This window comes from Ovis canadensis, chromosome 21, assembly GCF_042477335.2.
Source record: "Ovis canadensis isolate MfBH-ARS-UI-01 breed Bighorn chromosome 21, ARS-UI_OviCan_v2, whole genome shotgun sequence".
Lineage (NCBI taxonomy): Eukaryota > Metazoa > Chordata > Mammalia > Artiodactyla > Bovidae > Ovis > Ovis canadensis.
In genome coordinates this window covers 62,561,585-62,574,803 of record NC_091265.1, presented here as the reverse complement: position 1 = coordinate 62,574,803, position 13,219 = coordinate 62,561,585, and the positions used below count along the sequence as shown (strand labels likewise).

Genomic DNA, 13,219 nt, shown 5'->3' with positions numbered 1-13,219 from the left:
GTTATCAGTCGCTGGGTACAGGTGGGGACTCACTCCACCTCCCACCCCCACCCCCAGGCCTGCACGCCCAGAGATGCCCAGGGAGGGGCCAAGGGAAGGCACCCGGCAAGCGGACAGCCTGGTGTTCTCTCTCCGCGTGCAGCGGGCAGCCCCTCGGAGCTGCAGATTCACAGCTGGACTCGGGCCGCAGTGCTCGGGCCAACGTGACGTCACCAGGCGGGGAGCTGAGTTCCCAGTGGGGCTGGGGGGGGGGGTGTGGGGGGGCTCCGGAGCGGGTCATTCCTTCCCAAAGCCTCATCCCGGCTCGGCCCCTCCCCCTCTTCCCCGTCCCCGCCCCCTCCTGCCGGGCCTGGAATTGGGTTTGGGGCGGGTTATACTTCCAAAGCTGTCTCCTCCAGCAGGCAGGCAGGCAGGCAAGGCTCTCCTGCACTCCGAGCTCGCCTTTCCTGAGCCTCCGGGCAGTGCCTCGGGCTGGCCTGCGCGCCTGGGTGGTCCAGGACCAGAGGTGGGCATCGCAGGAGGAGCCCTCTGCCAAAGGGAGGCCTCCGAGGATCAGACCCGCAGCTGCAGGTAGTGCCACATGGCTGGGGCCCAGGGGAGGGCATCTCGGGAGCCAGGGCTACAGGATAAAGGCCTGGGCAGGGAAAGGGAGAGAGGTGGGCACCTTCGAGGCTGGCAGCCCCTGGAAATCACATGGCTTCAAGCAGGAGCTCCCCACCCCCCAGCCCCCCAGAGCAGTGCTGTCAGCATCTGAGGCCGCAGGAGTCCCGAGGACACGGCTTGAGAGTCCCCATCTTGTGCAGCAGGCCCCGACCCCCAAGCCATCTGTCCTCTGCTTCCAGCTCCTACTCTGTCCTCTGGGGGTGGGGGCTCCCCCTCCCCCTGTCCCCTACTCTCGCCAGCCTCCAGCAGAGCAAGTGAGTTTTCTGGAAGGGCAGGAAGGGAAACACCCAGCAGGTAGCAGCCCACTGCTGTCATGCAGGCAGACTGCGCTTCCAGCAGCTCGGGGCCGGCCCTGGGGTGGACAGCGAGGGAGAAGGAGGCTATTCAGCCACGGAGGCTGGGCGGCTGCGTCCCACCTTCTCCCAGGCGGGCGGTGCCTGGTGGGGTGTTGGCGTTGGGCGAAGCTGTCTGTTCCTGAGGCATTCCAAAAGGTCTCCCCTGTGTCCGGGGGCAGGGACAGCCGCAAGCCCACCCCACAGCCGGTTCTGTCAAGAGCCAGCCCAGGCGGCAGCCCCCCAGACAAGGAGACAAGGAGCCGGGAAGACGGACAGTAGAACTGGAGGCTGCTGGCTCCCGCCAAGCCAGGCCTCCTGGGGCATAGCCCTGCCTAGCCAGCCAGGCCAGGTTCCAGGTTCGAAGCCCCGGAGCCCGGGCATGGTGGGTGGAAGTGAGAGATGCGGGGCTTCCTGAGGCCCAGGGAGGCAGACAGGTGGCTGGAGGCCATCTGGGCTCCTGACTGGCAGATCTTCTTTTGTCTGAGTTAGCCCAAGCTAGCCCTGTCATAGGCTGAATCCCAGCATGAGGAGCACGCGCACTCACGCGCATCCCCCACACGTCACACACATGTCCTTCCACGGCCCACCTGGGGTTCACCTCGGCTCTCAGGTCCCCCCGGTCCCTCCGGTCCCTCCGTCCGGGTGCAGTAGCTTTTCAGCTGGCCCGTGGCAGGGCGAGGAGGGCTCAGACACACAGCGACAGCCACCCCTCGAGTGAACACTCCATGCCCAGCCCCATCGCGGGCAGGTCCCAGCCAGCAATCCTGGGGGGACATCTAGCCTGGCCGGAGGGGACCAGGGGAGGCCCTCCACGTCAGGACATCGAGCCTAGGGCCCGGGCCTCGGGGTGGTGTGGGTCTGGAAGGATGAGCAGAAGAGGAGGGACAGTGGAGGAAGAAGAGGGTGGAAGGGCGACTCCTCCGCGGGAAGACGGGCTGAGGCCGGCACCTTGAGGGCTGCAGGCACCTGGAGAGTTTCAACAAGTCCCAGCGTGTGAAGGAGGTTGAGATCTGTCCGTGGCAACGGGGACAGGGGTCCAACGAGAGTCAAGACCGCCACGGGGGCGGGGGTAGGGGGCACAGTTATATGCACGCCTGCGACCCCTCCCCTGCCCGGCTTCTTCGCTATCTGCAGACCCACACTGCTCAGGCCTCATGAGCTGGCTCATGCAAAAGGGGTCCCACCCCGCGCGCAGCCAGCGGCTGCAAGCCCCGCCGTCCGCGCCGGCCCCGGCCCCGGCCCCGGCGGTGGCCCCTCCAGGCGACCCCGCGCCCGGGGCTCCGGGAGGCCGGTGGTTAAAGAGGGCGGGCGACTCTCGAGAACCGCCTCTCCGCGCAGCCAATGACCGGCGCCCGCCCGGGCCGGCCCTCCCGGCCCGGGGCGGAGGGGGCGTGGCGGCCTCGACTGGCAGCGGAGGCCGGGTTGGAATTCCGGGGGAGTCAGGAGGAGGAGGAGGGGCCCAGCGGCCCGCCGCCCGGCCAGGCGCCCCCAGAGGCCCCTCCTCCACTCACAGCCTCAGTTTCCCGCCTGCACGGTGGGAGGGATGGGTGCTTAACAAGTTGGGGCTGAGCTCAAGTTGGGGACCGCGGTCAATTCGAGTGAACTCGTGGCAAGTCCACCAGTGAGCTCTGCCCGGCCAGGATGGACAAGTGTCGGGCCACCCCCGCGCTTCTCCCAGCCCTCTCGCCCCAACCCCGCCCTGAAGTCCTGGCCGAATCCAGCTGCTCCTCCTCCAACCTGGAGCTGGGGCCATCCTAGCGACTTCAGGGCTTGGCCCCTTCAGCCTCCCTGCCTCTTCAGCCCATCTAGGCTCTGCAGACACAAATCTGCAAAGCCGTAATGTCCCCGCTACCCCCGCCACCCTACAAGGAAGGTGACTTCACCTCCCTGCCCTCATCACAGAGGGAGTGACTACACCTGCCTCCTCACTGGTACCCAGGACCAGACAGGAGGATGGGTGTCCGGGAGAAGGCTCTCACTGACCCGGGGTTGATGGTGGGTGATGACACCAATGCTGATGAGGACCGGGCTGCCTCCTCCTCCTCCAGGAAGTCTTCCTGGCCAGAAATGATCTTTTCTCTCCCACGTTCCCTCCTGGAACTAACTGCCCCGGAACCCCTGTCCCACCCCTGGCTGGACACAAAGGTGATGCCCAAGAAATGTGTGCAGGTGAACAGTCATATCCCCAGACGCCGTCTGGCTCCAGAAATGCCCGACAGAGCTGGGAAGGAGAAAGACTTCTTCCGCAGGCGCAGGCGGCGTCACTAGGGTATCAGCAGGGGGGTGAATGAGGACCCCTCCCCCTAGGGAAGGAGGGGGCGGTGCACACGGTTGCCACCTGCTCTGGACTCAGCAGGAAGCCCCGTGCCTCCCACAAGGCCCTGCCTCTGGGGAACCAGGGGATGATTCATGAACCTACCCTCCAAGGGGACAGCCCTGCGGGCCACCCCTGGGCATGGAGGACACCGCCCCCCTGATGTGACCCTTTCTGCCGTGCCCAGTGGGTTGTGCAGGCCGGTGAGCTGTGAGCGGAGCCTTGAGGAACGTGGACTGGCCAGGCCTGGAGATGGCTGGAAACTGCTCCTGGGAGGCCCACCCCACCAACTGGAACAAGGCAAGTCCCTCCATCAGCTCCGTACAGAGGGGGCTCCTCCGCCAGGGTCTGCAGGATGGGTGTGATGAGACAGGCACGCCACTCTGGTATGTCCTGCTCACACACACTCTGCCACCAAGAACCCATCCTCTAGCTCAAGACAGACAGGGCCCCTCTGGTCTGTGTGGCCTGGCACTGCTTACCAGGTCCCTTGGATCCCTAGTGCCTTCATCACTGGACTCCCTCAAATCCTGTCCTGTGTTACCAACCTCCAGAGATCTCATTCTCTCTTCCTTGTGGAGATGGGGCAGTCAGCTATTTCCCACGGCTAGGCCCTGCCAGGAGGCCCTACAAGGCTGGCTCCGAAGTGGCCCCAATGTTACATGCTCCAGGGGGCTCTGGCCAACCCTGCCAGTGTCACCCAGGGTCTGGTCTCCACGGCCTACCTCCCACACGCAGGCACCATCCTGCAGCTGAGACTCTGACAGTCCATCAGGCTGACCCATCCCTTCTGCCCTTGCCCCTCCAGTCCCTACTTGTCTGAGGCCCTTGGAAACTCTGGAGTTCCTTTCTGAATCCTGGGCAAAACCCTCTCAAGTTGGAAGGACCTCTTGAGTTTAGCGGGTACAATGTTTGAGGAAACCAAGGCTCACGCCAGTGTAGTGACTCAACAGCGGTGAGTCCAGAGGCCCAGCAGAGCCCAGACTCCTGCCCAGGACCTGAGCCCTAGCCCCAGGCACCTCTCCACCATGCCTGCAGCCCCCTCCTGCCTCCGATGGTGACTGCTGTGGGGTGGCCACCACGGGAAGCAGAGATGGGACCGGCTCCGGAGTCTCCAGAAACCCCAGAGAAGAGGCAGAGCCCGGGGAGGGGACCAGGCTCCAGGCAGGCATTTTACAGGGTGGTATGTGGCCGGGATGGCAGCTCACGCCCAGTGACTCACCAACCCTCCCGCTCTGACTCTGCGGAGAGGATTGCAGATTTTTTCCAGCCTGCGAGAGGCTCTGAGTGATCTGGTCTGTCAGCTGCAGCCCCTGCTGCCCGGCTCCCTTGGGCGCAGAGCTGGTCCTTCACAGACTCCTTTAGTCAGTATAGATTATGCGTCTCCTCCCCAGCTAAGAGGAGGTTCTTCAGAACCACCAACAGGAAAGGCTGAGATTAGAGCAAGCTAAGGTGTTTGATGGGCTTCCCATGTGGTGCACTGGTCAAGAGCCTGCCGGCCAATACAGGAGATGCAGGTTCTATCCCTGGGTCGGGAAGATCCCTTGGAGGAGGAAATGGCAACCCACTCCAGTATTCTTGCCTGGAAAATCTCATAGACAGAGGAGACATGGTGGGCTGCAGTCCACGGGGTCGCAAAGAGTCAGACATGCCTGAGCACACACATGCACAGCACGCGGGGTTGAGAGCTGACAGACAGACAGCTGTGGAGTCATCAGTAAATATATTTAGAGAATGCTGGGTAGTGGCTAGGACCCCCATGCCCTGAGCTCATGGGGCCAACCCAGAGTTTACCAGTACCCTCCAGTCCCTGCTTGCAGATGCTCCTTGACCGGAGCCAGGCCAAAAGTGCTATCCTGTTGAGAGGGTGTCAGGCCCAGAAAGCCATCTTTCAGGACCCAGCTTTCTGCCAGAGCTGGGGGGCCATCTGGAAAGCAGCAGAGTGAGCTTGATCTGACAACCTTCTGGGTTTTTTGTTTGTTTGTTTTGCTTTTGTTTTGAAGGGAGAGTCATGAGCAGTGGGAACTGATACCCAGGAGGTGTTTAGAGGGAGGTGAGATTCAGGCTCCGTGGGAAAGAGCGCTGGGATGGATTAGTGATGTCTGCCAGGGTATGGCAAGGAGAGTGATGGTGTTTGACGAGAGGTCAAAATCGATAGCCTGAGAACAGAATCCAGCATTTAGATGCGTTGTGCTTGGCCCACACAGTGTTTTTTCTTTTAGATATGAACATTTAAAGATCGGGATAAAGAACATTTAAAGATCTAGGCTTCCTAGATGGCTCAGTGGTAAAGAATCCGCCTGCCAGTGCAGGAGACGCAACAGATGTGGCTTGGATCCCTGGATCAGGAAGATCCGCTGGAGAAGGAAATGGCAACCCACTCCAGTATTCTTGCCTGGAGAATCCCATGGACAGAGGAGCCTGGCGGGGTGCAGTCCACGGGGTCCCGAAGAGTCGAACATGACTGAGTGACTGAGCATGCACACACAGAGTTTAGTCTCGAGTTCTGACTTCTCTGGGGAGTGGGGGAAAGAGGATCCGTCACTGTCTGCCAGTCCGCCCTGGAGCCCCCCGGCTGGAGCAGGGCGGCTGCCCACTTGCTCAGGACAGGTGCCCTCTGCTTCGCCATTGTCCCCCCTGCCACCGGCTGGTTTCTTGCACCTGGCCCACCTTCACGCATTTATACGCCAGCCCAGACCCTGCAGCCAAGCTGACATTTAGCCAGATGGACTGACACAGCCAGACCAAGTGTCAAACCACCGAAGCACTCCCCCACCGCTCTATAAATAGCCACTGCCTCCAGCGTCTCCCCCTCAAGGGACCCCCTGGCCAGACTCAGTTCCCTCATGATCCAGAAAACTAAAGGGTCACCCTCTCTGATCCCACTGTGGGTCAAGGGTCACTTTCGGTAACTTGCAAATGATTTTGCTCTTTTAAATAAATGTTTTCATGTTTTAGTAGAAAAATTGCAAGTTTTGTAAATTTGCATAAACCTTGATCGACTCTGTTAGCCTGTTGCCACTTGTACTTTTTATCTAGTATCTTTTTTTAAACCTTTCAGTTTGTGCTGGGGTATAGCCACAAACTAATGTGACAGTTTCAGGTGAGCAGCGGGAAGGATTCAGCCATACATACACCTACACGCATACAAGTATCTGTTCTCCCCCGAACTCCCCTCTCACCCAGGCTGCCGCATAACATTGAGCAGAGTGCCATGTGCTATACTGTCGGTTATACATTTTAAATATAGCAGTGGGTACATGTCCATGCCAAACTCCCTAACTATCCCTTCTCTCCCAGCAAGCACTGGTTCATTCTTGAGGTCTGCGAGTCTCTTTCTGTTTTATAAGTGCATTGAAGATACTTTCTTTCCCAAAGATATTTGAAAGTACATTACAGGGACTTCCCTGGTGACCCAGTGGCTAAGACTCCAAGCTCTCAATGCAGGGCGCCCAGGTTCGATCCCTGGTCAGGGGACTAGATCCCACATGCCACAATTAAGAGATCACATGTCACAGTTAAAGACGCTGTATGCCGCAAGAGCGGCAATCCTATGCACCACAACTAAGACTCAGCACAGCCAAATAAATACTTTAAAAGTTTTTAAAAAGAAAGTAAATTACAGGCTCCAATGCCCTTTGCCCCCAAACAGCCTGTATCTTCTTAAGATCAAGGACCCTCCCATGCAGCTACAGTGCATTTTCTGTCCTGCTTTTTCAGTGCATTGCTGTTCAGAAAGTGCAACATGGGTCCAGTACCATTATCTAGACATGGTTCCTATTCACTCTTCCCCAGCCATTCCCGTAACAGCCTCCACGGCGATCGCTAGACCCACAACTCAATCCAGGCTTACAGCCCAGCAATGATTGGTCACGCTGCTTTCGTTTCCTTCGGTGTAGAAAGGCTCCTCGGTTTTCTTGCACAGTGTGGACGTTTTCTGGGCAGTGGGACGTCAGGCCCCTTGATGAGGGACTGATCATTTTCACTGTTTTCACCATCACTGCGGTAGGCTGCCAGCTGCAGACTCTGGGGCACAGAATGGTAGCGCTCTGTGAGATCAGGGGTGTCTCCCGCTCCAGTTGGAGCCAATTAGTTGCTCCAAAGCCAAGTCTGTCATCAGGAGCAACACTCCTGGAAGCAGATGTGGGTTTGCGGTGGAGCCTAGCGTACCTAGATGCAGGTGGGGGTTTGGGGGTGGAGCCTGCACGCATGCACGCTTAGTTGCTCACTCGTGTCTGACTCTTCGCTACCCCATGAACCACAGCCCGCCAGGCTCCTCTGTCCATGGGATTTCCCAGGCAAGAATCCTGGAGTGGGTTGCTATTTCCTTCTCTAGGGAACTTTCCCCACCCAGAGATCAAACCTGGGTCTCCTGCATTGAAGGCAGATTCTGAGCCAGCAGGAAGCCCTGAGGGTGGAGCCTAGCAGACCTGGATGCCAGCACGGGCATGGGGGTGGGGGCCAGCCAGCATCACTGCGTCTCCCCCTCCGCACCTGCACAGGTGTGTCCCGGCGTGAGCGAGGCCCCCGAGCTCTACAGCCGGGGCTTCCTGACCATCGAGCAGATCACCATGCTGCCGCCGCCGGCCGTCATGAACTACATCTTCCTGCTTCTCTGTCTGTGCGGCCTGGTGGGCAACGGGCTGGTCCTCTGGTTTTTCGGCTTCTCCATCAAGAGGAGCCCCTTCTCCGTCTACTTCCTGCACCTGGCCAGCGCAGACGTCGGCTACCTCTTCAGTAAGGCCGTGTTCTCCATTCTGAACACGGGGGGCTTCCTGGGCCCCTTTGCCGACTACATCCGCGCCGTGTCCCGGATCGTGGGGCTCTGCATGGTCCTCACCAGCGTCAGCCTCCTGCCAGCCATCAGCTCGGAGCGCTGCCTGTCGGTCATCTTTCCCACCTGGTACTGGCGCCGTCGGCCCAAGCGCCTGTCGGCCGTGGTGTGCTCGCTGCTCTGGGCCCTGTCGCTGCTGGTCACCTGCGTCCACAACTACTTCTGCGTGTTCCTGGGCCGCCAGGCGTCCGGGGCGGGCTGCAGGCACATGGACACCTTCCTGGGCATCCTGCTCTTCCTGGTCTTCTGCCCGCTCATGGTGCTGCCCTGCCTGGCACTCATCCTGCACGTGGAGTGCCGGGCCCGGCGGCGCCAGCGCTCGGCCAAGCTCAACCACGTCATCCTGGCCGTGGTCTCGGTGTTCCTCGTGTCCTCCATCTACCTGGGCATCGACTGGTTCCTCTTCTGGGTCTTCCGGATCCCGGCGCCCTTCCCCGAGTACGTCACTGACCTGTGCCTGTGCATCAACAGCTGCGCCAAGCCCGTGGTCTACTTCCTGGCCGGCAGGGACAAGTCGCAGCGCCTGTGGGAGCCTCTCAGGGTGGTCTTCCAGCGGGCCCTGCGGGACGGGGCCGAGCCGGGGGAGGCGGGAGGCGGCACGCCCAACACGGTCACCCTGGAGATGCAGTGTCCCTCAGGGAACGCCTCCTGAGAGGCCGGGCGCCTGCAGGCGAGGCGGGGCCCACGTGACCTCCAGAGACCCTTGACAGACGGACAAGAGCCGGCAGCAGCCCTGGGGCCCAAGCGCAGGGAGAGAAAGCCGCTCCCGCCTGCAAGCCGCCTTCTCCCAGGGCACAGGCTCCCCTGGGGAGGCTGGCAGCGAGACAGACAGCCCCCCATGACCCTGCCAGGCTCCCCCGGCCACCCCTCCTTCCCTGAGCTGCGGTACAGAAGTCGCCCCAGGCCACGGGCCGGGTGTGGGGCTCCTCCTGACCCCAGGATGATCAGGAAGGGAGAGGAGGGAATCACTCAGCCCTGTCCACCTCCTGCCCGAGAGGCAGCCCTCTCCGAGAATGACTCTGCCAGCACCATTGCCCATCGGGCCAGAACTTCCTCCTGCCGTGAGGACACCTCCTGGCTCCGTTCTGTCCTTTTAAGGTGACCTTGTGAGCTGCGGGGGAGAGCTGCCCCTTAACCACCTCAGGGTCCCGTCTTTCTGTGGATGACGTTCCCGCCTCTGGGGAGCCCTTGGGCGGCCCAAATGGCGGGGCTTCTGTCCTGGCGAGTGGCTGGACGCAGAAAGGAGCCTCGGCCGGCTTGGGTAACTCACTCTCTTTTCTGACTCCGTGCCGGCTGGTGCATCCGAGCCGCCATCTGCCTGGCCCGCGGGGCTCTGGTGGGCCATCTGAAAGTGGGCGCCGGCTCTCCCTGGCCACTCCAGCCCGCCTGCAAGCACGGTGGCCCAGCTTGGTTAACGGAGGTTTTATAAAAGACAGTAAATGTGTATCAATAAACGTTTTCTATCTTGCACTGAGGAAGACTTCCTGCCCTCTGTCCTGTCCGTGGGCTCGTGCCCACACTGAGGACCCCACAGGCATCCGAGGCCCAGGTAGGCTGCCCTTCCATGCTCCCTTCCCCGCACAGCCTGCTCTGTACCCCAGGTCTTGTGCCCCGGGCTCCTGGCGGGACTGTCTACACCCCCAGTTGCTCCCTCTCCAGGGACGGTGTCCACTCCTCTGCTGGGGGAGCATGATCCCCACGCTACCCTCTGTTGGCTAACCCCGGTGCCCTTTCCACTCACCCAAGGCCCCCCGTTCCCTCTGGAAATTTAGCTTTCATCACACCTCCTGAGTTCCAGGCTCTGTGCTGGCTGATAAGGCCCGGCCTGGGAAGAACACAGTATATCCACAGGGAGCCCCCCAACCTCCCGCCCCGGGGGGGGCCGCAGCATCTTCGGCTGTATGTCCCTCCCGCCTTCCAGAACTGTCTGTCCTGAGGTCTCTGGGGCCAGGCTGGCGTCCCTGTGCCTGGCACCTCCCGACTTCCCTAGAGCCCCTCCCAGGCCTCCACTTGGTCTGGGCTGGCCAGCTCCCTGACCGCCCCTCGCCCCGACAGCCCGTGGGAGATAAACATTTTGGATCCAACCTTCCCTTTTGTGGGAAGATCTGGGGAAACCGCTCACTGCACAGGCCCCAGGGAGAGACTGAGGGCAGAGGCATCGAGGACCCTTGGAGCAGAGCTCCCCACTTCTGTGGAGACGGCGGGGGTGGGGGTGGGCAGGGCGGCCAGTGGAGGGAACTGCCCTTCAATTCAAGGAAGCAGTTCCGCCCGGTGGCTGGCATTCTGCCCACAGACCCTGGACGCCCTCTGCCTCACCCTGGTGATTCTGGAGCCCAGGCCGCAACACCCCCTCAGGCCGGCTGGCCCCCAAGTACGTGGCCCCAAGGACAGACCTCCTCAGGCCTCCACTCCCGAGCTCCCTGTTCTCACAGCCCCGGCTGCCTCTCCAGCAAGGCCCCTGCTGTGTGCCCCAGAGGCCAAGGTTCCAGGAGCTCTGGTATTGGGGCTGGTGCCCGCGTCCCCTGTCCCAGCCCCTGGGGTGCACCCCCCAGGCCCCCCTCCACACACCAGACAGAACCCTGGGAGAGCAGAGTTGGAGGGCAGCACCACTAACATTTCTGGGGCCCCAGAGAAACCAGGTGGGGTCCTGACAACACGCATGGGGGGACCGGGCCGGGGGCTTGGACCCGTCACTTGGAAAGCTCAGGCCTCCATGAGGCAGGAAGGCCTCCAGGCCTGCAGGTGCCCAAGGAGGCCGACCAGGGCTGGCTCCTCAGGGCACAGTGCATCACTAGAGTTCACCTATTCTCAGGAGCTCCCACCCCAGCCCTCCAGCCCTGAGTCCCCCGTAGAAAGCTGTCCCCAACCCACCCAGGAGCTCAAGCAGGGCCTCCCTGCCGGCTGCCTCGGCTCAGAACCCAGGCCTGGTGGGTGGGTGGGCAACATTGGCCCACAGCAGGGCCTGGAAGTCAGGGCAGGGCTGCAGCTGTATATTTGAACACACGTGTCCTTAGCAGGTGCTAAGCCAAAAAGAGGGGGTGTGCAAATTCCAGGACTGAGGCCTCTCCCAGCCCTTGGCCCCTTCTCCCTATGATCTTGCCAAGAAGCCAGGCCACTCTACCCTCCTGCCGCCCCCAGCCCCCTGCCACCCCACCCCAGGAAGCTTTCATGCATAACCTGCCCACACCCCGACCACCTCGCTTCTGTGCTAATGGGTCTGTGCTGCTGCTGCTGCTACTGCAAAGTCACTTCAGTCGTGTCCGACTCTGTGGTCTGTGCTAATGGTGGGTAAAGACATAGACGCCTGCTAGCAGATGCCTCAGCCCTGGACCATGCTCCTCCTCCCTCTTTTGGTGTTTAATTATTAAAAGGGGTCTCCAGGGTCCACTGCAGCGGTGGGGTGATATGCCTCAGCTATCCTCACCCCCTGAAACAGCCCAGCCTAGCCCCCAGCAGTCCCCGCCTCCCAAAGCCTCCTTCTTTCTGGTTGTCCCATAAAGGCAGGAAGGCGAGGGTCCAGCAAGCATCACAGATTTCCACCCTGAAACTGCCTGGGGCAAGAGGTCTGACCGGTCTCCCCTGACAACTGCTGTCAACAGAGTCACAGAATCGGGGCGTGCGGTCTCCGCACACACCAGGCAGCTTCTAGACGGCTGGACAAAGAAAGAACCCTTGTCTCTCTGCGGACCCCCAAGAGCCGCACCCCGTCGGATAAGCGCAGTGGAGGGAGAGGGAGGGGTGGCCTCGGGCAGGACAGACTTCTCCACTTTTTCATACTTCCTGTCGCCGCTGTCTCTACATGAGCAGCGGGCCCCCTCCCACAAACCATGGGACCTCGGTGGGCAGTGCCCTGGTTTTCCCACATTACAGACAGACTTCAGAGGGGAGGGGAACAGCCACTGAAGGAGGGACGTTCGTGGGAACAGCCAATCCCAACCCTGCTGGTCGGGGCGATGACTACTGTTAATTTCTTTATAGTTTAATTTAATGATTGCTTCACAGTGATGTATCAGTTTCTGCTGTACATCAGTGTGAATCGACTGCAAGTACAGATATAGCCCCTCCCTCTTGAGGCTCCTTCCCACCCCTCATCCTATCCCGTCGTTTATTGAGGACCTACTGTGTGCAGCTGGCCCTGGACTGAGCTCCCTGAATCAGTCGCCTTTAATCTTCAGGACAGGACTCTGCGGTACAGACTATTCGCGGCCACTGTAGATGCCGGGGCTCAGAAACGGGGTTGCCCGTTGAAGATCAGTCCTGCCAGGTGGACAGCCCTCTCTGGAGCCCCAGTCACCGTCCGGCACAGTGGTTTTCTTGTTTCCCTGGAAGCTCAGACCTCTGAACCTCTGTGTTTTCCATCGGCCAGGCACCAGGAGTTGAGGTTCAGGGGTGATGGCCAGACACAGCAAGCCCATCACAGCCCAACGACACCCTGGACCAGCCTTGTTTTATTCCATGGCCACGAGTAACCAAAGGCGGGGACAGCTCAGTTTCAGGCTGTGGATGTCCAGAATGAAGTGGGGGATGCGAAGGGATGCGTGTTCAGCAGACGGTGCAGTGAACGGCCTGGAAGCTGACATCTCCTCTGTCTCATCTTCCACCCTAAGAAGAGGAAATGGAATGCTTCTCTAGCATCCGCCCAGCTTTCCCGTATCTCCTGCCAGTGTGGTTTTGAGATAAATTGGTTTTGAGATAATTGTATTTTATGCCAGAACTTTCTGAAGCCCAAGAGCTTTTCTGCAAAGCTTGGTTCAAAAGCGTCAGCCAAGAAGATTCTTCTGTCCTGAGAACCAAGAGCTCCCTTTAGAAGGCAAGATGGAGCAATGAGTCCATTCATGATCCAGCCTCTCAATGTTCGGGGAGAAGCCCCGGCCCAAGGAAGCCTGCCCCTAAGCAGGTTGGCTACAAGGTCAGGGAGCTCTGCAAACCTATCGCAGAATCTTCCAGAACCAAGACAATTGAAAACATGAGTGCGAGAATATCACATTCTCAGCCAGTTGGGGCTGGAGAGCAGCCAGTAGGGGTTTGGAGAAAACAACAGGACACAGTTCATAAAATTAAAGCTCACGGAAA

The 13,219-nt window shown here is 60.3% G+C and overlaps 1 protein-coding gene across 1 annotated transcript; it reads left to right on the top strand.

Annotated features, from left to right (window-relative positions):
• Positions 1-226: 226 nt before the first annotated feature.
• MRGPRF (MAS related GPR family member F) lies at positions 227-9,620 on the top strand. The gene is made up of 3 exons (XM_069566678.1): positions 227-570; positions 3,500-3,612; positions 7,815-9,620. The coding sequence occupies exons 2-3, from the start codon at positions 3,565-3,567 to the stop codon at positions 8,796-8,798; spliced, it is 1,032 nt and encodes a 343-aa protein (XP_069422779.1). The 5' UTR covers positions 227-570; positions 3,500-3,564; the 3' UTR covers positions 8,799-9,620.
• Positions 9,621-13,219: the final 3,599 nt, after the last annotated feature.

What these genes read in the sequence shown, in the direction of transcription:
- MRGPRF (XM_069566678.1), top strand. Translation starts at nt 3,565, where the DNA reads ATGGCTGGAAACTGCTCCTGGGAGGCCCACCCCACCAACTGGAACAAG. An exon ending in ACCCCACCAACTGGAACAAG is followed by an intron (nt 3,613 to 7,814) that starts GCAAGTCCCTCC and finishes GCACCTGCACAG; the next exon opens with GTGTGTCCCGGCGTGAGCGA.